General features: G+C 36.5%; 1 protein-coding gene across 6 annotated transcripts in view; it reads left to right on the top strand.

Annotated features, from left to right (window-relative positions):
• SSBP2 (single stranded DNA binding protein 2) overlaps positions 1-23,606 on the top strand; it is a 310,974-nt gene that overhangs the window by 259,187 nt on the left and 28,181 nt on the right. For 4 of the 6 annotated variants that reach the window (XM_070793993.1, XM_070793994.1, XM_070793992.1 and 1 more), the window contains 2 exons: positions 5,563-5,654; positions 11,096-11,144. In XM_070793993.1, coding sequence (XP_070650094.1) covers positions 5,563-5,654; positions 11,096-11,144 — 141 coding nt within the window. The remainder of the gene's footprint in view (positions 1-5,562; positions 5,655-11,095; positions 11,145-23,606) is intronic. The other 2 variants (XM_019965385.2, XM_019965384.2) reach the window with 1 other exon arrangement.

Below are 23,606 nucleotides of genomic sequence, written 5' to 3'. Positions count from 1 at the left end.
CTCAATCTTTCCCAGCATCAGGGTCTTTTCAAATGAGTCAGCTCTTCACATCAGGTGGCCAAACCTTTGGAGTTTCAGCTTCAACTTCAGTCCTTCCAATGAACACCCAGGACTGACCTCCTTTAGAATGGACTGGTTGGATCTCCTTGCCGTCCAAGGGACTCCCAAGAGTCTTCTCCAACACCCAGTTCAAAAGCATCAATGTTTCAGTGCTCAGCCTTCTTCACAGTCCAACTCTCACATCCATACATGACCACTGGAAAAACCATAGCCTTGACTAGATGGACCTTTGTTGGCAAAGTGATGTCTCTGCTTTTTAATATGCTGTCTAGGTTGGGCATAACTTTTCTTCCAAGGAATAACTGTCTTTTAATTTCATGGCTGCAGTCACCATCTACAGTGATTTTGGAGCCCAGAAAAATAAAGTCAGCCACTGTTTCCACTGTGTCCCCATCTATTTCCCATGAAGTGATGGGACCAGATGCCATGATCTTCGTTTTAGTCTTTAATAAACGATGCCAACTAGTTTTAGAGCTATATACAACTTGAAGAATTTTTTTTCTCAAAAGATTTTCATAATAGATACATTTTGAATATATGTCAAAAGTTGATGTCTATAATTTAGTTATTCTTCATTCAGGTCACTTTTTTTTGGCTAGCTGCTCTTTGAGTTTTTGTCATTCCAGACCAATATTTTCAACACTTTTAAAAATTAGAGTCTGATTTGAGTAAGTTTTTCAGTATTTGAAAGATATACTGATGCTTACCTAAGCTATTGAACATATGAATACTTAGATCTCATTTGAAAATGCAAAAGTAAAAAAGCATACTGGTCTTTATATTTTAAAATGTCGAGCCAAAAATTTATGTGTTTTGTGTTTTAAGTAAATTACAACAGAAAGTAAGAAAACACTTCTGGTGAGTAGTGTCTTCAGATCAGATCAGATCAGATCAGTCGCTCAGTCATGTCCGACTCTTTGTGACCCCATGAATCGCAGCATGCCAGGCCTCCCTGTCCATCACCAACTCCTGGAGTTCACCCAGACTCACGTCCATCGAGTCAGTGATGCCATCCAGCCATCTCATCCTCTGTCGTCCCCTTCTCCTCTTGCCCCCAATCTGTCCCAGCATCAGAGTCTTTTCCAATGAGTCAACTCTTCGCATGAGGTGGCCAAAGTAAAGTACTGGAGTTTCAGCTTTAGCATCATTCCTTCCAAAGAAATCCCAGGGCTGATCTCCTTCAGAATGGACTGGTTGGATCTCCTTGCAGTCCAAGGGACTCTCAAGAGTCTTCTCCAACACTACAGTTCAAAAGCATCAATTCTTCAGCACTCAGCTTTCTTCACAGTCCAACTCTCACATCCATACATGACCACTGGAAAAACCATAGCCTTGACTAGATGAACCTTTGTTGGCAAAGTAATGTCTCTGCTTTTCAATATGCTATCTAGGTTGGTCATAACTTTTCTTCCAAGGAATAAGCGTCTTTTAATTTCATGCCTGCAGTCACCATATGCAGTGATTTTGGAGCCCAGAAAAATAAAGTCTGACACTGTTTCCACTGTTTCCCCATCTATTTCTCTTACTGAAGAGTTTTACTCAGTTTATCATAAAGCATGAATTCTTTCTTTGCATTTTCAAACCTAAAGAGAGTAGTTTATTTCTTCCATTTAGATTAATATCTTTGCTATCTATTTCTTTATAATTTGGGGGAAGTAAAGTGTTCTGGTATGAATTTACCTCAGAAACCAGAAATGCCTGCAACAACTTATGTAACACTGTATTTAACTATAAAAGATTAAATGAAATTGTTTATACATATCATGTACTTAAATGAAAACAGGAATCATATTCATATGAATGATACAGTAGGTTAAACATGAAGAAAAATCATTTGAATTGAGAGATTCTTATATTTACTTATAACACCTGGTATATGTAACATATGGATTATAAACTGTGAGATCTGTAATACAAAGTTAGCTGTGTTTCTTAAAAGAGAAAAAAAAGACTCTCATGACAGATATTTAATAATACAGATACTACCCAAGAACAGAATGCTTCTGCTTTTTTATAGCTGAATTATAGAAGCATCTCTGGAATATTGTTTCTAGTTTTATGCACAAACAAAATACATATCTCCTTTGTATCACAGATATTATTTCCAGGTTTTTCAGCTTAATACCAATGTGGTGAAGAGGGACAGTAGTTATCTATTAAAATAATTGAATTCCTAAAAGAAATATATATATATTCTGCTGCTGAAGGCAAAATGCACACTAGAATATAGTAAATATATGATTAAAACCTACTGCATGGAGGAAGAAATAAAACTTTGCTCCAAATCCTGGTATATTTCTACCACCCCTTAATTTATTTTAAATCAAAGTTCAGTGGTAATACATGATTTTTAGACTGATATCAGTATCCTTTCAATGGAAAAGCAGAATTACTTATTCAATCTAGAAAAATGTCTTCCCTAATATCATATTTGAAGTCATTTTTCTGTGTGGCTCTTGTAATAATATATTGTTAGCTTGTCTGCGTTCTTAGGCTCAGCAGATACATGTGATTAACAGAAAACTTCAAGACTCTCCAACTAGTTCTAGTTCTTTTAGAAATCTGGAGGAAAAGTGAGTTATATGCAAACAGGAACATATCATGGCTTCCAAGTCAAATACTTAGGGTGAAGAAATGCTAAGATTTTAAGAGGAAGTACACTAATTCTGTATTTTCACATCTAAGATGGGAAGTGGAATTTAGTTCAGTATAATAACTTTCTAGAAATTTAACTGCCCAATCACGGAAACACTCTTTGTAAATTTTCCAGGCAGAGTCTGAACAGTCCTTTGTCAGGACCATTGCATTGGGAGAGAGATTAAACCAGATGGAATTGTATAGCTGCCATCAGCTTTAAAATTCAGTGATTCCAAATTAGCTCTTCCCATTCTGCCTTTGTTACCCATTAGAAAGACTGTTGTTATTCTTTCTTATCTTCCTGTTTTCTGTTTGCTTCAGATTATTTGCAAAATTAAAATATTATAAGTTTCTCAAAATATGTATTGGGTAATTTCTTACGGACATCCTGTAACACTTATGAACTGTGATACATGAGCATTGGATCTACACAGATAAGTAGAACAGATTCTACCTTCAGGTACTTATTGTTTAGCATGAGATGCAGATACATAAAGAAAAACTATTAAACAGTAGGAAAAAAGTCAAAAAAAGAAATATACATTCTCTGGCAGGGAGTCATTACGTCAAAAGCATGTAATTTTGTTAGGATTGAGGGCCCAAGGGAAAATGAGAAGACTCATTTAAGTTGGTCCCTTATTAACAGTGTAAGCAGTTAGCAACTGCAGTTTTTGAGCACCAGGTATCTTGCCTTTAATACATCAAGCACTATAATAGGTGTTGTGTACGATTTCATTTTTCCTCCAATAAGCTTATAAGAGAGTTGATGTTATCACTTTGTAGATAGGAAAGTTAAGGTTGAATGGATCATTGGGAGAATCTGACCAGTAAACACACGTATAGAAAGGGGAGCAGAGGAAATGGGGCAGGGGAAACAGATTTTCAAACCACTATCTATGTCCAGAGCTATGAGCAAAACAAATGTATCCGTCAATAAAACAAAACATAGACCTTCTAGGGTCAAAAATGAGGGGAGTTTATTTTATGAAGAATTTCTGTTATAGTCTGTCATGTGGATTTTGTTCCCAGTGACGGATTTTCTTCTCAGAGACTCCTTGCTAATACTGCTGCTGCCATCCCCATGTATGACCCAGAGGTTAAGAGAAATAGCTCTCTCAGCTATGGATAGATACCATTCTCCTGTTCCATAGCACCTCATTTGAGACATTTAAATATGATGTCTTAATAATGAGAACAACATGTAACTAGGTAGGTTTATTTACAAACTGGCTTACTCCCTGGAGTTAACAGACCTCCTCTCATTGAATATTTCCTTGTCATCTTAGCACCTACTACACAGAAGGCCATAGCAGATGAGTTATCATGAGTGTAAAAGGCCACTGCGTGTTTCTAAACCACAGGAAATTCAGTCATCTGGAGGGTGGAGGTGGGGGTAAGGGAAGAAAGTAAATATGATAGGAAATGAGGGCAGCTAAGGCTGGTCTGTGAATAACATCATAGGGCCATGCTGAAGGAAAGACTTCATTTGATAGACAGTGTGGGTCATCATGGCTTTTAAGCAACATAAAGAGGACTGAGTTTAAGAAGCACAGTTCTGGAGTCAGTATGGAGAATAGATTGGGAGGGGGAGAGGCTTAGTCAGAGAGACCAACTAAGAGAGTACAGTCGTGTCAGTAAATGGCAGAGATGAGTGATATGAAGGGAGCAGTATTTCAAGAGCTATTTCACAGGTAGAATCAATAGACCTTGGTAACTGACTGGATACGGAAATTGAAATAAAAGGAAGAAACATCAAGGAGCTCCCAGAGGTTCTTAGCCTAGACTACTGTATAGAAGGTGATGCCACAGAACTGACTGAGGAAGGCAGTATAAAGAACGCAGCTGTGAGAAGAGAAAATGGAGGTGACTTTTAGGTATGTTGAGTGTGAAATGGTATCCAGATAGAAACAACCAATATGAAGTTCAACATGTGAGTTGTCTAAGGGCTTAGGGGAGACATCATGACAAAATGGATTTGAGATTCCTAACATATAAATAATTGTTGAACTAATGGTAGCAGATAAGTTTACCCATAAATGCATATTTATTTAGAAGGATGCTGTGGCTAGAACTCGGAGAAAAGCAATATTTAAAGAGTTGGCAAAATAAAAGGAATCAGCAAAGGAAACTGAAGAATGGTCAGAGAAGTTGGAGGAATAGTAATGTCAGAAAGCCAAGCATGAAGTATACTAGTTGATAGTTTAAAATATATTAATATGATCATATTAAAATTAATCTTTTGGCCCTTATGGAAACTAACCTGATATGTACATTACATGTTTTTATTTTTTGAATGCACATAACATTCAAATATTGACAGAAGTCTGTCGAATCATAATTCACACGTGCATATTTTAAGTATACTTAAGTGTTCGTATATTTTTGTGGATTTGTATACTAGTACATTTTTTTCTGGAATATATTATTTTGCAGACAGAAGTTCACATTCAACTTGCTTATATTAGATTCACCTGTTTGTTTTCAGACTACATAATTGTTCTGATTCTGACAGTTTCAAACATATTGACTTAGTCTTTTCTTTAAAAACAGAGTTTGGGATTTATGAAATGTCTTGCTTGAAAAAGTTCACTGTTGTACAGATATCAAGAAATTAAGATAATTGAATATTACAATTGTAAACATACCTTAATCATTTAACATGCTCCAATGATCATACATATTCACGTAGTTTTAAAAAGACACAAACCAATGTAACTGCTAAATAGAAGCAAAAGTACACGAGTGGACCCTTCAGAGAATGAATTGCACAGGCCTTATCCAACCAGGAGTTATGTAGGGAAATCATTAACCTGCTCTCTTTCTTTCCCCCCTCCTCTTTGGTTTTGTTTTTTTGTTTTGTGGTAGTCTGACCCTTGGTTATCATTACAGAACTATGGAGGTGCAATGAGACCCCCACTGAATGCTTTAGGTGGCCCCGGAATGCCTGGAATGAACATGTAAGCAAAATGCTATATTGTCCTGTAAACTGTTCTGTTTTCTGTCTTCTAAAGTCACACCAATTTGTAACACAATTTAAGCTAAATTTCTTTGTAATGTAAAATGAAACGACAGTATAAATGAACTAAATGTGAACTGTGGTGTTTGCTTCGTTTTCACAACATAGTCTCTGTTTTTCTGCCTTCCTTTGCAACCTTTTTTTTCCATTTCAAATGCCAACTTTTAGCCTGATTTTCATGTTCTATGTATCATAAAAATGAATCTCTTGTAAATAAGCACATAGTACTCATGCAGTCCATACAAAAATATGAAGAGATGACACCAAGACCATGACTTAACCCTCCAGAAGTAGACAAGTGAATATTGTTCATTGTAACAGATACAGTATGATTCCTATGAGTTTTAAACTTTTAGAAATATGTATACCTATAGATGTCCTTCCTAAAGATAGATGTATATTTGCTTTGTTGGGACCACTGTTAACTCAGGAAGAAGTTTCTAGTAGTTTCTTCTTTATTAAAGAACTTTCCATAGTATAATTTCTTTTGAAAATTCAAGATATACTTAGGGAGTAAACTAATAGACTTTTTTTGTTTTTGTTTTTTACTGTAAAGGCCTTTCAAAACCAAAGAGAGCAGTTACTTCTATCAATCAATAGAATGCAATTTGTTAAGGAGTTTTAATTTCTTTTCCATTGTCTTACTTGCCCTCAAAGTTCCATATACACCCAGAACTTGTTAATGGCCTTCATTAATTCATTAGAAGATCAATTCCATGATGTGGCCTAAAGAAAATTTATCAGAAATAATGAAAGAGTTCTGTTTATGGCTTGGGTAGTCTCATCTATTTCCATATTCCCCATTAGTCCATGTTTTGGTTACTTATCTATCAAACTACACGACTCTGCCATCATTTAATGGCATTGAAAATATACTGAGGTAAGCTTCGTTTGATGTCCATAGGGATTTGTTTAAGTTTCTGGAACCATTTTCATGGAAAGCAGTTTTGCCTAAAATAGAAAATAGGTTAATAGGTGGATACCAACCAGGCTTAAAACTGACAGAACAAGGGGGAAAAAGGAGGTCAGATTTTCCTATCCCATCTTTTTACTTTTAAAGTAAAAATGGATAGACATGAAGTCTTTTCTTAAATTCCTCAAAGGTTTAACCTTATTAATGATTGCTACAAAAAGGAGTGATATTTTGTGCTTATATCAAAAGCTGAAACTCTCAATAATAGGATTTAGATATATATAAAATTTACCTAAGATTCTGACTTTAAAGTGAAATAGCTTCTAAAGGATAATTTGAATTCTATGTATAGATGTTAAGGAGTATACATTTTGAATGCTGTGATCAACCCAGAATTCTCATTAAATATTAAGAATGTATCTAATATCATTTGGTATATTACTCATCATGATAATTAGTGATGTGGTCGACTTTAGATCAACTTGGTTTTGCTAGTATAAGAAAAGTCATTCTCATGTGACCACTGGAAATCAGATAGCTGCTTAAAATTGTCTCATTTCTTTCTCACATACATTTAAACATACTTATGGGTGTATTTAATTCCATAGACTATGAAGACTAAAAGTATGGCTGAAAATTTCAAATGATTATTTCTGTTGGTGTTTGGGTTTCTCATTTTAATATATCCAGATATTTTAAAATATTTTTATTATATATTATTTTACTATATGTATAATTTCCGGCTTTTAAAGAAATCTTAAGCTTTAAAGATTGACATTCCATTAATTACTATTGACTGTTATTTGGGGTCTTATATAATTTTAAGTTTTCTATAAATTAGGATTCCTTTAAGGAAATATTTATGATGAATATTTCCCTCTAACAGAGAAAGTTCTGAAATATGGACGATCTAAACAGAGAGACTCATTGTTTTATTGATTTTGGCCCCAATAAAGCAAAAGTGAATTTAAAGAGACATAAATAAACCGTATTATTGTCTCCACTGTACTCAATAAATTTTATTGAAATTCACTCCATAATTATCATTAAAACAAATTAAATCTTACTATGTAATGGCAAGTAAGTATTTCTAACTGAAATTATGACTTTCTTCATGTCATTATTTTACATGTTGGATAAATTAAAAATTAAAGGAAAGGGCATTAGAGTTAGTGTTACTTAGGCTAGGGCTTCCCTGGTGGCTCAGTGGTAAAAAAGCCTCCTGCCAGTGCAGAAGACACGGGTTCAGTCCCTGGGTCAAGAAGATCCCCTGGAGAAGGAAATAACAACCCACTCCAGTATTCTTCCCTGGGAAATCCCAAGGACAGAGCAGTCTGGCGGGCGGCAAAAGAGCTGGGCATGCCTTAGCGACTGAACGACAGGCACCACGTTGGGCTACGTCTTTAATAGTCTAGACATTTGTGTTGGGATCAGGAGGGATCTACCAGAGGATCATAGCTGGATGAGGTTTCTTTAGTTTGTCACTTTTCATTATTTGATAGCAAAATGTAATGATAGTAAAAAATACCCAGCCCTGGTCATGAAAGTAAATAAATACCATATTCTAACTGCAGCTTTCTCTCTTACTGAAACCAAACCATTTGGAACAAAATTTTGATTATTTTGTTGTTAAAAAACATACTGGTCATCTCCAAAGAAAATGGTTATTTTGGTATGATTTTTATATTTCCATGCTCTAAACTCAGGGTAAATCATATGCAGTGTCATCTAAAATTAAAATAAGAGCCTATTTTTAGTGTTTCTATAGCTAGTACTATATATTTAGAATTAAAATTCAATATCAATTTCAGTAACTTAAAGTAGAATTTACAAACTGTAACCACAATGTAAATGTTTTCAAATGCATCATAGATTTTTAAAAGAAAACTGTATTTTTAAATAAAGTACATTTTTACAAATTTAAAAAGAATGTAAGATTCAGCATTTTAAAACATTTCTAATTCAACTTTGTGTCCCTTGGTATTTTATAGGAACTAAAAGGACAAATAATTTCAAAGGATCTAGACCCTTTAGGTTCTAGATCATACCCTATAGAATTAGAAGGTTTACATAGTTATTATCTTGAAATGAAATGACTGAATTATGGAAGAAAAGATATTTTTTCTCTTTGGTAGTCATGGTTGCCTTCATTTCATCATATCCATACACCCTACCAAAAATTAAAGACTTTTTTTTTTTTGCAAGCTTAAAAAGATGAGTTTATTTGGGAATAGCAGAGGAATTGTAATTTGGGACAAGCAGATTGCAGCAAGCTACAACTGAGTCCGTTAGGTTTGAGGTCTAGGTAGTATTTATGAGTAGGAAATGTAAAGAGAGGAGAGTTCAGTTAGAATCAGTTAAAACAAAAAACAAAGGAAGACCAGCCTTGAAAACTCCCTAAGTAAACAACATTCTTTTAAACTTCATTTTTCTCTTTATTTTTAAATGAGATTAACTGATTCTACTTCAAACTATACTTATGTAGAAATTTACATTCAAAATAATACCTATAGTTTGTAGATTATTCTCTTGATAATACTGATGGCCCTCAAAAGTAGAGAAAACTTACTGCACTTAAGAAGTTGTTCTAATAGAACTACTCACTACTATAACCCTCACTTTATTTGATAGTATTTGCAAAACTTAAAGTGTTTTCTAACACAGTGGTAATGATAGGGGAAATTTAGCTTATCCAAATGAATACTTAACCCATTACAGTAAAATGCAATTTATTATGAAATACATGGTGAGCTGAGACATTAGTATTTGTCAAACAGTTGAAATGCATAAAAGGTATTTTATGGTTCTTAGAATAAATTTAGCGTAATTTAATTTTTATTTATTTGTTTAATTAATATTTAGTTTAACATATTAACATTAAGCAAATTTTAAGTAAAAATTATATTTAATATATCTTATTCACACAGTCCTTGTTTAAACATAATACTTCAGAATTATGAAATTATCTGCATATCATTGCAAACAATTTTTGGCCATGATTTGGATATATATATATTGTTATCTTGTTGTAAGATAAGTATTTCCTAATTTCTCCACTGTATTTTATTTAACATCAAGCAAGTCAAATATTTCACTTGATCAACATATATCCTGTGCTTAACCTCAGTTTCTGCCCATTAAGACATTGAATCCTCTATGTAAAATCACCTTTCTAAAGTGCTCCAGTAACTAATTGTAAAGTCATCATCATCATCTTAGAGAGGAATTATTTCCAGAAACAATACATGTGTCCCTCACCTTCTGGCTGTGCATAATATTTTGACCAGTATTTTGACTCCAACATCTTATTTCCCCCTCTATTCCTCCAACAGAATTGGGTAAAATTGTACTTGGGCATCCTGCTGGAGCCTAAGGACACAATTTCTCATGCCCTTCCCTGCTGTTTGCATTCCTTGGAATCCCAAAATAATACTCAAAACAGTTCTAAATATTCCAACCAAACATGGGTAATACAGCTAACTTGGACAATTTCTATCTAACATTTAGAATTTTAGGTTTAAGGTCCATAGAGTAAGAATCAGGGGACTTTTTTTTTTTTTTTTAATTAAAAAGCTCAGTGTTTTCATTGATATTAGAGGGAAAGGAGTTTTGAGTGACCCTAATTACAAAGGACATGCTAACAGTAGTCTCCTTCTCATCAGGCAGTATTTATTCAGGTGCAGTTAATACTAAAAGCATATGGACAGGAGAACTTTTTAACTTAACTAGGCATTAATTTTGTTTTAAAATCATTATGTCTTTAAGCTATAGAATAGGGAGCATGCTTCTCCACCCTAACATGAAGCAATGTATTGACATATGTTGGCATAGCTTACCTCCTGTTTTTTCCCCCCAAGATTTACTCTGACCACCGTCTTGAACTACAATTATGAAAACAAGAAATGTGATCCCCTTGTTTAATAGTAACTAAATTGTCAGCACTGAAAGATAGATTGACATATAGATGTATAAAGTAATGTGATATTCTATGCAAATTTTTTGAAGAGGAGGGAACTTTTATATACATTTATTTGTAGCTTAATACAAGCAATAATTTTATATATAATACTATTTTACAATTTCATTTTGAATGATACAGAAAGGACTTATATTGATGTCACATTTATAGTTTGTATTTATCTCATAGTTATTTTTACTCCAAAAGCAGATTCTTATAATGATTCAATATATGTATATATATATTTACTGCTATAGGTGATTACCACTTTTAGTGGTTATTATAATAACTGAACCTAGTAGTTTGATTTGGAAAGAAAGCTGTTTGGGGAATGATAAGGCTTTTGGATTTTAGTAATTAAAAAAGCTGTGAGAATATAAAGAGTAATTGCAGTGCTGAACTAGAACAGCATGGTAACTGAATTATAAATGTTAGTATTTTATGATGTTGTTGCTTATTGTGAAACATTCAGAGCATGAATTAAAATTTCATTTATCATATTGTCTTGTAGGGGCCCAGGTGGTGGTAGACCTTGGCCAAACCCGACAAATGCCAATTCAGTGAGTACATATATATTTTTTTTCACTTTCTTTGTGCTTTGTAACAGTTAACAACAAAAATCTGTTCCTTTTGAGAGCCCCACAATTGGTCATATTAACCTTTTTTAAGTAATAATTCAAAAGTATTTTTATATGTTCTTAGAAAAATATGTATAATCCTTGAAGTTATGTGATTTGTTTCACTTCAAGATGTAAGGTAAAGATGCATTCTATGTAGATTAACGGACATTCAAAAATAGAGGAATAGTGTGATTTATTGCAAAAAGAATACTGCAGTAGCCTACATTTATCATAAAATCTATCATATAATGAATTCACCTATAAAATAACTATAGTAATTACTAAATTGCCAAATAAACCCAATTATGACCAGGTATTATGATTCTGTTTGCTGTTCTAGTTGTACTAGGCTTGCTGTCTCGCTGCTCCAGGAAACAAGTGTAGCTTTGCCTTGTGCCTATGGACTAAACTGCCGTCCTTAGGCTTGTATCCATGGTATCTATGTATCTGGCATCATGGGAGTTTTCCTTATCATTTTGTGGCTGTGATTTGACTGCATAAATATATTTGTTTCTTAATAATGTCACAAATGTAGGCATAGGTTAAAATTTAAGCTTTCAGTCTTTAAAATAATACTTTAAATCTACTGACCCAGGAAATAGCTTTCTTGACTTTTGAAACCTTGGGTTCATATGTGAGAGAGTTCTCCTCCGTACATCTGTGTAGTATGTGCACTGCACAAAGATGCCTGAGTCAGAGTCAGCAGGAGACCGGAAGATAGCTGGTTTCCAGTCGTGAAGTCTGTGGAGTATTTACCCAGAAGGGATGCCTTTTGCTTATATGCAGGTACCTACATTGACTAGCAGTGGCCTTAATTCTGAATAAACATGAAACTGATCCAATGTTTAACATTAATTTAAATTTTAAGAAAATGTAAATTTGTGAAGTGTGGATGGTATGGACTTCCCATGTAGCTCAGCTGGTAAAGAATCCACCTGCAAGGCAGGAGACTCCAGTTCAATTCCTGGGTGTGCAAGATCTGCTGGAGAAGGGATAGGCTACCCACCCCAGTATCCTTGGGCTTCCCTGGTGGATGGTATAGACAGAATCATCCTGAATCTATTTCTGTTCTAAAGTAGAAATCACTTACTTCTCATATTAAGTAACTGTCATATTTTTAGAGAAAATGTTTAATCTGTATTACTTGCCTATCTCTTAGATTCAATAGCTATGACATTTGATAATTAAATAAAATTGCTTGGGGTGGAGAGAATGATGATGTTGCTTCTGCTTGGGTCTTCAGTGCACTATTTCAGCAGATCTTATACTCTTTTACCTGGTTATGTTATATATGACTATCTTTACTCCAGTTTTCTTTTCATTTGTGTGTATGCTTTTGAATACTTCACATTTCTATTTCCTTTTTGCTCTATGTGCCTTTCAAACTTTAAGACTTCCCTTTAAAATGGCATCTAACTGGCAGCTCAGATGCTTTCTTTGAACTTCCCATTAAAATACCCAAAGGTACAGGAAAACAATTTTTTAATAACGGTAGAAACTCTGCCAGTCTTCCTGTTGTCAGAATCTGGAGCATATTTCTATTATCTGCACATCTGGTGAAACAGGATTAAAAAGCACAATCGATGACCCACCTCCACTAGTAAGCTTTCCTACCTAAAAGCAAAAAGACCTCTCTCCTTCCTCAGTGCCCACTTAGCCAGCCATCCCTACACTGCAGGGCAGGAGTGAGCTCACACCCACCACTGCCCACCTTCCCCAGCGCCTCCTGTACTCTTAACCAGAGACCCTATCCTCTAAAGGCCACCAAGGAAGGACTGATACTGAAGGCGGTACATTGTACCTAGCAAGTGTCCGAGTAAAGAGTATTAGATAGAGGCAGAGATGAGGAAAGAGCTGTACTTTCTTACGATTTTTTAAAGTACAGTGAGTCCCTGACATATGAACCTTCGAGTTGCAAACTTTCAAAGATACAAACATGTGTTCATGTGTCCAGTCATGTAAGTTAGTTCATGTGTCTGGTGTATATTGTCACCTGCTTGCGTCCCCCACAAGCGGCTGTGCTCTTGTGTACTTTACAGTACTGTGTAGAGTACAGTCATACGGTATCTTGATTTCAAGTCCAGGATGTCCAGAAGCTGGCATAAAAGCAGCGGTGATGTAGGTGGTACTGCTAAGAAGTGCCAGCTGTTGTACCATACTACTGTACTTTTCAAGGTACTACAGTGTGAGATCAAAAATGTTTATTTTGTGTTTGTTTTTTTATGTATTATTTGTGTGAAAAGTATTATAAACCTATTACAGTACAATACTATATAGCCAATTATGTCAGTTTGGGTACCTAGGCTAACTTTATTGGACTTAAAACAAATTGGACTCACACACGTACTCACAGAACAGAACTCATTCATATTTAGGGGACTTTCTATACCAAAGACACTCTTCAGGATTTCACAGAGCCAAGCAGTGTGGATAGAAGAACTCACCATATCAGGTCAGCAGCTCTGCGTTATTTTAGATCCCGAGAAACACTAGGAGTTAAGAGAAGGAGCTGTGCATATCAAACCACTGTCCAACAACCACTCCAAAGTGGGCGTTTGGCTAGCACACATGTAGGCACGTAATCAAGTTGAAAGCAATTCCTGCTAATGTGATTAATGTATACCACATATGTGTTTTCCTACCCTCAAAGAATTTGATGGGATAGGGAAAAGTTGTGAGAACACCTATCGTTTTCTCTTCACAAAGAGAAAGGAGTCATCATCCTGAGCACTGAAAGGAAAAGCATTCCTCCGAAATACGGTTGTTTATGAGAAGAAAAAACCATAGGCAAGTGATGACTTTCTAGCAAAAACATAAGGCTTACATGAAACAAAGCAAAAGTATTCAAGAGGGATTTTTTTTCCCCCTGCTTACCATAGATTATACTGTAGTGACAATTTACCTTTATTATTTTGAATTCCAAGTTCTTTGGGCTTTTTGTCTGTATTTAAAATTACAAATAGTTTTCATTTTGTGTCAGTACAGTATGCCCAGGGCTCCTCAGGGTAGCGTGCTAAAGGTTGGCTGCTTTGCTTTTGCTGTTTCCAAATATGTTTTATATACTTTTTTTTCTTTTAAGGACTTTGTTTCCTAAAAACGAAGAGACTATCTTTCACAGTATAAGGATCAACATTTTAAAATTAATATTGATGTAATCTGTTTTCTGATCTGCATACCTTATTTTGATTCCACCAGTTGTCCCTACAGTGTCTTTTGTAACAAAAGAAAATCCCCATTCACTCGTTGCATTCATTTGTCAAGTCCTTTGTCTCCTTTAACCTGGAACAGTTCCTTTGTCTTTTTTAACCTTGGAGTTTTGTTGACCACAAGCCAGTTATTTTGTACAGTGTCCCATAATTTGGTCTTGGTGGATGTTTCCTCACAATTAGATTCAGGTTATATATATTTGTCAGGAACCCCCAGAAGTAACTTTGGGTTTTTCTCAGTGCATCATTTCAGGAGGTGTGTGGTGGTAATTGTCTATTATTTGTGTTACTTACATTAACTTCAGTCACTTAGTTAAGGTGGTGCTTGTTACGTTTCTCCACTGTTAAATTATTGTTTTTCCCTTTGTAATTATCTGCTTGTGAGACATACTTCAACACTGCCATAAAGATCATACTTTAATCCTCTGCTTTTTGTATCCATTGATAATTCTCTCCTGAATTATCTTTTCACTATGTTGGTTGCCAAATGGCTATTTTCTAATTCTATCTTTCCTTCTCTACTTATTACTTGATTCTTTACTAGGTGAGTTTTTCTTTCTTCTCCAATCATTCGTATATATCTGATGTACTTGTGGATTCTACTTTGTCCAAAGGTTTTGTTTTTTAAATAAAATCATGTCAGATTTGTCCAGTTAGAACCCCTTCAAGTTGGGTCATTTGTCCTTTTGACATATCCCTGTTATGCTTTGAGCATTTTGAAGCTCATATTTTCCCAGCCTTAACCCTGATAACAGCCATTTATATACGGGTCCTTGGTTCCTTTTAGTGGAGAGTGGTATTTAGAACCCATTGCTGTGACCTAACTTCTAGCCATCTCAACCAACAGATACAGATACATATATATACATACACACATACCTATAGCCACACACATCTGTATCTTTATCTATCCATATTAAAACCAGGAGTACACGCTGCAGCTCTGTTTACAATTAGCCAAGACATGGAAGCAACCTAAGTGTCCATCAAAAGATGAATGGATAAAGACGATGTGCTGTGTATAAATGGTATGTTCAGTTCGGTCGCTCAGTCATGTCTGACTTTTTTATGACTCCATGGACTACAGCACGCCAGGCCTCCCTGTCCATCACCAACTCCCAGAGTTTACCCAAACTCATGTCCATTGAGTTGGTGATGCCATCCAGCCCTCTCATCCTCTGTGGTTCCCTCCTTCTCCTGCCTTCAGTTTTTCACAATGGTATATTGCTGCTGCTGCTGCTAAGTCACTTCAGTCGTGTCCAACTCTGTGCAACCCCACAGACGGCAGCCTACCAGGCTCCCCAGTCCCTGGGATTCTCCAGGCAAGAACAGTGGAGTGGGTTGCCGTTTCCTTCTCCAATGCATGAAAGTGAAAAGTGAAAGTGAAGTCGCTCAGTCGTGTCTGACCCTCAGTGACCCCATGGACTGCAGCCTTCCAGTCTCCTCCGTCCATGGCATTTTCCAGGCAAGAGTACTGGAGTGGGGTGCCATTGCCTTCTCCAACGGTATATTACTCAGCCATTAAAAAAAAAAAAAAGAATGAGTGAAATAATGACATTTGTGGCAACATGAATGGATCTAGAGATTAACATGCTAAATCAGACAAATAAAAATATCATATGATATCACCCATATGTGGAATCTGATTTTTTAAATGATACAAATCAACTTATTTTCAAAATAGAAACAGATTGCCAGATATTGAAAACAAACTTATGATTCCCAAAGTGGGAGAATGTGGAAGGGATGGATAAATCAAGAGCTTGAGAATAACATACACATGCTACTGTATACAAGATAGATAATCAACAAGGACCTACCATATACCAAGAAAACTCTACTCAGCATTCTGTGATAACTTATATGAGAAAAGAATCTGTAAAAGAATGAACATGTGTGTGTGTATAACTGAGTCACTTTGCGGTACACTTGAAACTAACACTACTGTAAATCAGCTAAAGTCCAATAAAATTTAAAAGCAGAAAACCATGAGTGCACACTGGTGCTTCAACTGTAATTCAGTACGACAGAGTTCATTCTAGACTTCCTGCTTTCCATGTTGTTTATTCACTTCTCTGAAAGTAAGAAGTCTGCCTACCATTATCCACAATAAATTTATTTATCTGTGTAATCTGTATCTTCACATAGTTTTGTCATATATGTTTTGAACAAAAATCTTTTGGCACCCCTTTACATGGCAGCAGGAGAAACATTTTTTAAAACAAATTTATGGGACTTACCCGGTGGCACAGTGGATAAGAATCTGCCAGCCAACTCAGGGGACATGGCTTCAGTCCCTGGTCCAGGAAGATTCCACATACTGAGGAGCAACCAAACCCCTGCACCAACTGCTGATCCTGAAACTCTAGAACCTGTGAGCCACAACTACTGAGCCCATGTACTACAGCCATAAACCCCACACACAGAGTCTACTCTGCAACGAAGAGTAGCCCCGCTCACCAAAACTAGAGAAAGCTTGCACTAAGCAGCAAAGACTCAGTGCAGCCAAAACTAAATAAAATTATTTTTTAAATTTATATTTTTAATTCAGATAATATGATTTTTACTTTTAACTTCCCTTATGCTGAGTATAACAGTATTGGCCTCCGATTCTTACTTGGAAACTTACAAGTCTGCCAACCTTTTTATTTTTTATGTTTTTCACAAAGAACTGTACATTTGAGCTGAACTGTAGAACAGGTTCTAATCATAAAGTAGCAAGCACTTTTATCAAAAATACCTGAATTAGCTTTGTCAGGAGATACTTTTGATTATATGTACCAACCTAACTAGGCTCATACTGAAGGAAAATACTACTGGATCATGTATCTGAAAAGTCCAGATATAAATTTGCTGGGGGACACATTTGGCTCCAGGGTTCACATAACACCATCAGGACCCTGTCCCTATTCACCGCTTACCCTTGTTCCACGAGTCTGGCAAGAAGGCTGTGTGAGGCTCCAGATTTGTATCCTCAGCTCCCTGTTAAGCACAAAAGAGCACAACTCTCATCAGTTAAGCACAGGTACTGGAAGTAACTAACTGAAGTAGATTTGCTCAGCTTGGATACATAGGCTTATTCATGAACCAGCTATGACCCGGGGGTACAGTGCTCTATCCACCAGGCCCTGCTCACTCACTCAACCCCGATCCCCGCCTGAACCACATGGAAAAATAAGGGCGATATGGTTCAAAGAAAATGCAGGGAACAATTGGCAGAAGAGGGGCTGAGCAGAAACAACAGATGATCAGTACAGCACTGTATTCCTCAACTCACTAACTTGACAGGAAAGAGAGAAAACTCCTGTAAGGAAAAATGAGGATCTACTAGAGTGATTAAGCCCAAGAGAAATACAAATATTTTACTCCAGGTAGGAGCTTTGCCCTATTAAAAATAGATGCTCATTTTTTTAAAAGAGCACTAAAAAATAAAAGAACATTTTCAGCTTTACAGTGACACAGAGAATGTTCCCCTCCCTGGTTTCTAGTGAACTGAATTTCAGTGCATATAAAGTAGTTTTGAATTTCACAGTTGATGAAAACTCCTTAGCTAAAATAAAATGTTAAGCTACTTAGCTAATCATTTTTTAATAAAGCCAAAGAGAACCTCTAGGTATTCTGCTATTCATCTACCATGGCACCAATCATAAATACTAGGAGTCAGAATATTTCAGGATTTTTGGATTGTCGTCACATCTCTTGAATTTTCTGTCTAGCTTAACCAGACAAACATGTGGCCTTAATTTTTATTATCTGTCAAATAAGAGATTTGTGTAGTTCTATGATTCTGATCTTCTAGCTCTCTGGTCTTATCTTCTACATCTGCATTTTCATCTTAATGGACATTTTGTATAGTATATGGGGGAGGGGTGGAGGGAAAAGATTAATTGTGCTGGGGAAATTCTGGTGACTGGAGGTAGAGAAAAGCCTGGACAAAAGTAAAGAGAAGAGGGATTGTAGGAAATGTGTGAGGAAAAAATATTAGATTCTTAGTGGCTGGAACATAGCTTTGGAAGGCAGAGAAGGCAGCAAAGCTGGAAAAAGAAAGATGGACCATGATGTGTTCAGGACTTTGAATGCTGAAAAATCTGGAATTATCATCTGTGTGGAACAGAATTTTGTTTTAGGATGATAGTATATAAAATGGATACATAGCGAAACAATATTGAAAGAGTAGAGTAACGGGCCTTACAAAATGCTGCCAGAGTCTGAGGTAGAGCAGTGGAGAAAGGATGGAGGAGATAAAAATGTGACACATGTCATCAAAAACAACTGGTGATTGTTGGATTTAGAGATAAAGAAATGAAGTTGAAGGTGATTTCAGGTCTTTGAGACTAGTTTTCAGGGAAAGATATACCCAGTTGAATGCAGATTCCAAAGAATAGCAAAGATAGATAAGAAGACCTTCTTCAATGAACAAGTGCAAAGAAATAGACGGAAACAATAGAACGGGAAAGATTAGAGCTCTTTTGGAAAGAGATCGGAAAAAATTGGAGATGTCAAGAGAACATTTCAAACAAGGATGGGCATGATAAAGGACAGAAGCAAAAGAAAATTAAGAAGAGGTGGCAAGAATGTACAGAACTATACAAAAAATGTCTTAATGACCCAGATAATTATGATGGTTTGGTCACTCACCTAGAGCCAGATATCCTGTAGTGTGAAGTGGGCCTTAGGAAGCATGACTGCAAATAAAGTTATTGGAGATGACAGAATTCCAGCTGAGCTATTTCACATCCTAAAAGATGATGCTGTTAAAGTGCTGCACTTAGTATGTCAGCAAATTTAGAAAACTCAGCAGTGGCCACAGGACTGGAAAAGGTCAGTTTTCATCCCATTCCCGAAGAAGGGCAATGCCAAAGAATATTGAAGCTACCATACAATTGCAGTCATTTCACATGCTATTAATGTTAATGCTCAAAATCCTTCAAGCTAGGCTTCAACAGTACATAAACCAAGAAATTCCATATGTGCACGCTGGCATTAGAAAAGGCAGAGAACCAGAAATCAAGTTGCCAACATTCAATGGATCATGGAGAGAGCAAGGGAATTCCAGAAAAACATTAGTTCTGCTTCATTGACTATTCTGAAGTCCTTGACTGTGTGGATCACAACAAACTGTGGAAAATTCTTAGAGAAATGGGAATACCAGACCACCTTACACCTGTGTCCTGAGAAACCTTGTATGCAGATCAAGAAGCAACAGTTAGAACTGTACATGGAACTATGGACTGATTAAAAATTGGGAAAAGAGTACAACTAAGCTGTATATTGTCACCTGCTTATTTAACTTATATGCAGGGTACATCCTGCCAGGCTGTATGACTCACAAGCTGGAATCAAGATTGCCAGGAGAAATACCAACAACCCCAGATATGCAGATAATACCACTAATTGCAGGAAGCATAGAGGAACTAAAGAGTCTCTTGATGAGGGTGAAAGAAGAGAGTGAAAAAGCTGGCTTAAAACTCAACTTTCAAAAACTAAGATCATGGCATCCAGTCCCATCATTTTATGGTAAATAGAAGGTGGGAAAGTGGAAACAGTGACAGATTTTATTTTCTTGGGCTCCAAAATCACTGCAGACAGTGACTGCAGCCATGAAATTAAAAGACTCTTGCTCCTTGGAAGAAAAGCTATGACAAACCTAGACACTATGTTTAAAAGCAGAGACATCACTTTGCCAACAAAAGTCCATATAATCAAAGCTATAAAAGTTTTTCCAATAGTCTTGTACAGATGTGAGAGTTGGACCATATAACAGGCTGAGCATTAAAGAATTAATGCTTTTGAATTGTGGTATTGGAGAAGACTTTTGAGAGTCCTTTGGACTGCAAGGAGACCAAACCAGTCAATCCTAAAGGAAATCAACCCTGAGTATTCATTGGAAGGACTGGTGCTGAAGCTGAAGCTTCAGTATTCTGGTCACCTGAGGCAAAGAGCTGACTCACTAGAAAAGCCCCTGCTCCTGGGAAAGATTGAAGGCAAAAGGAGAAGGGGGTAGCAGAGGATGAGATGGTTAGAGAGCATCACCAACTCAATGGACAGGAATTTGAGCAGACTCTGGAAGATAGTGGAGGACAGAGGAACCTGGCATGCTGCAGTCCATGGGTTCACAAAGAGCTGGACATGATGTAGCAACCCAACATCATCATCATCGAGGAGGATGGGAGTAACACAGAGTGAAATGAGGACATGGGGGAAACGCAGGCTTAGAGCGTAGGCTGTGAGCTTTGTTATTGGAATGTTAAATTTCAAGAATTTGTAAAGCAACACCTTTGATTCTTCTACAATGCCTAATGTGTGTTTCTGTAATTGTGCTTAATGCATTATAACAAACCTGTAACGTTCAACCTCTGCTGAGTACCCGCTGATGTGTGACCAGCAGTTTTTTATTTTTCCCTAGTCACATGCCCTTCCTACATTCCTTATCCTTGGCCCCTTTTCTATCAGCTAAACTTGTCTCTTACTTTACGGTGGGGAAAAAAAAGTAAACATCAGACTCACATTCTTCAAATTCTACACTTCAGTATTATCAGACCTTTAATCATATTTCTTTCCTCTCATCTTAGTAGTGTTCTTCTCAATGCTAGCCATTTGGTCTGGTCTCTTTATCCCACCTCTTCATGTTTCTGCATATCTTGCTCTTTCATTTTTTAAAGGAGTCTTCATCTATCCCTTTCCATTGGTTGGAACTTTGCCTAACAGTGTGCCAATTAACAAATCCCGGGACAACCTTAAGACCCTCAGTCTTTCTCTCTTCTAGAGTTGGAAGGGATAACCGAGAGAAGACTTCTCTCAACCCTTCATCAGTGTCAAACCACAGTCCCGCATCTCCCACACTGACTCTGTCACCACCATTCTCCTGGGCAGTGGATTCCTTGATACTCCTCCTCTTCATTCCTGTGCAGCCGTGCAATGCCAGAAATACAGCAGGTGATGGACGAAGATCGGTTAAACTCAACCGTTTCAGTTCCTAGTGATCTTCCACTTAGCAAAACTAAGGACTTATTTTCTGTCATCATACCTGAACTTTGAAATATTCTACACCTTGGTTTTGTTTTAAATGTCTGTTGATTTCTTTTCTTCATTTAAGTAATGTTTTCTTCCATATTTGCACTAGCATATTCCTTTATATTATTTATTCTTGGGCGTGTCACAGAGAAGTTGAAAGACAAGCCCAGTAAGGCTCAAAAGTAAGCCCAGTTTAGGCATTTCCTAGCCAGCCTGCTCCCACTTCTTGCTTCTTAAAAGTCTGCCTTGACATTTTATAGAATATTTTCTCCAGGTTTTCCTCCAGTCACATTATCTACCCTTTTTTTTTAAGTTAATTTATTTTTTAATTGAAAGATACTTTACAGAATTTTGTTTTGTTTTCTGTCAAACCTCAATATGAATCAGCCATAGGTATACATATATCCCCTCCCTCTTGAACCTCCCTCCCATCTCCCTACCCTCTAGGTTGATACAGAGCCCCCGTTTGGGTTTCCTGAGCCATACAGCAAATTCCCATTGGCTATCTATTTTACATATGGTAATGTAAGTTTCCATGTTACTCTCTCCATACATCTCACCCTGTCCTCCCCTCTCCCCATGTCCGTAAGTCTGTTCTCTGTGTTTCTTTTTCCATTGCTACCCTGCAAATACATTCTTTGGTACCATCTTTCTAGATTCCATGTATATGCATTAGTATACCATTATCTACCCTTTTTTAATTGGTAATGTTCTTTAATTCCAATCTTGGGCTTTTTTTCAGTTTAACGTTTTCAACTAACGAAACTAAACTATCGTTTAGTTTCGATAACTAAACGTAATCAAATCCTATAGTAAGTATTGTGCATGGCACACAATGGGGATTTAATTAATTGAAACTTTATCTCTTGTCCTGATCTCCAATGAATTCTTAACCACTACTTCTAAATATCTGTTGATTGGTTTTAACTCAGTGTCTACTAGAGCTTTTGAATACAATATCAGACATTCCCCAAACCTGTCCCCTGCTTTCTAAACTCCCTATATATGAATTAGTAGCACCATCATCCACCCAGTCAGCATGTTGGAAACCTTGGAATTTCCTTAACTTCTCACCCAGTTTGTCCCCAAGCCCTGCAGAGTACATTTGCAAAGTCTGTCAAATTCTCTTATCCCTATTTATCTTAATCAGCATTGCCTAGAACTCTTTTTATCATCTCTTGCCTAGACTTTTTGCAATATTCTCCTAACTTGTATTCATGCTCCACGATGCCTGTAGAGTTATCTTACTAAAATACGTAAATTTGAACATGTCTCTCAAAACCTGCTGTTTCCAACAGCATAGATTTAGCCTGACCATGTAGCCTCATCACTTACCACAATCGCCTGTAAGTCCCACACTGCAACAACTGTAAAACTACATACCGTTTCCCTAATGAACTGTGAGTACTTTCACATTTGTTTATTAAATGCCGATCCTTCTCTTTGTCCTTGTAATGGACCCCCACTCTCTCTCCTATTCCCAGTTTCCCAGCTCAGATACATCTTCTGTACCCACAGAGTACTGCTTCTGTCATTGCTGTATTTGGTTTCTCAGACTAGGCTGACAGACACTGCTGTTATTTATGAGAGTTCAGATTCCGTAAAGTGCTAGGGATGAGAGCCCAAATGCTCCTCTTCTCTGAATGAGGGCAAGGACTACGAGGTAGAAAACAGTGAATACAAGAGCTTCACAGGGCAAAAATGGAAATAAACTGAACTGGAGGGGGTAACAAACTTTTTAAAGTAGTTTTAAATGTTTATTATATTTAATGGTGTTTGAAGAAACCATGAAGAGGGAGAAGTTGGTACTTGTGAGAATGAGATGTTCAAGAGGGGCTAACTTTGGAAATAAAGACTTCTTTTCCCCCTACCTGAGATGAATGGACGAAATTTTAAATCTATAAATAATGAAGTGTTTAGTTGAAGATGAAGGCATAGCAATAATTTCATGGCTTTGATGTATGACCAAAGGACAAAGTACTAACTCAGGATAGTCGAACCACCAGTAAAGGGCCAGTTCACAAAAGTCAATTGTTAAAAATTCAGGAACTTTGTCAGCTGATTGTTAAAATCATTGGTAGCTTGAAATCTGCCTTATAGGAATATTTACACAGCATAAATTGGCACATACTACAGATTTGGAGTTTTTCCCCCAAGTTTACAGCACACCTCTAGAATACTT

Source organism: Bos indicus, chromosome 7 (genome assembly GCF_029378745.1).
Source record: "Bos indicus isolate NIAB-ARS_2022 breed Sahiwal x Tharparkar chromosome 7, NIAB-ARS_B.indTharparkar_mat_pri_1.0, whole genome shotgun sequence".
Taxonomy (NCBI): domain Eukaryota; kingdom Metazoa; phylum Chordata; class Mammalia; order Artiodactyla; family Bovidae; genus Bos; species Bos indicus.
Note: the sequence above shows the minus strand (reverse complement) of the source record. Positions and strands in the feature narration are given on the sequence as shown.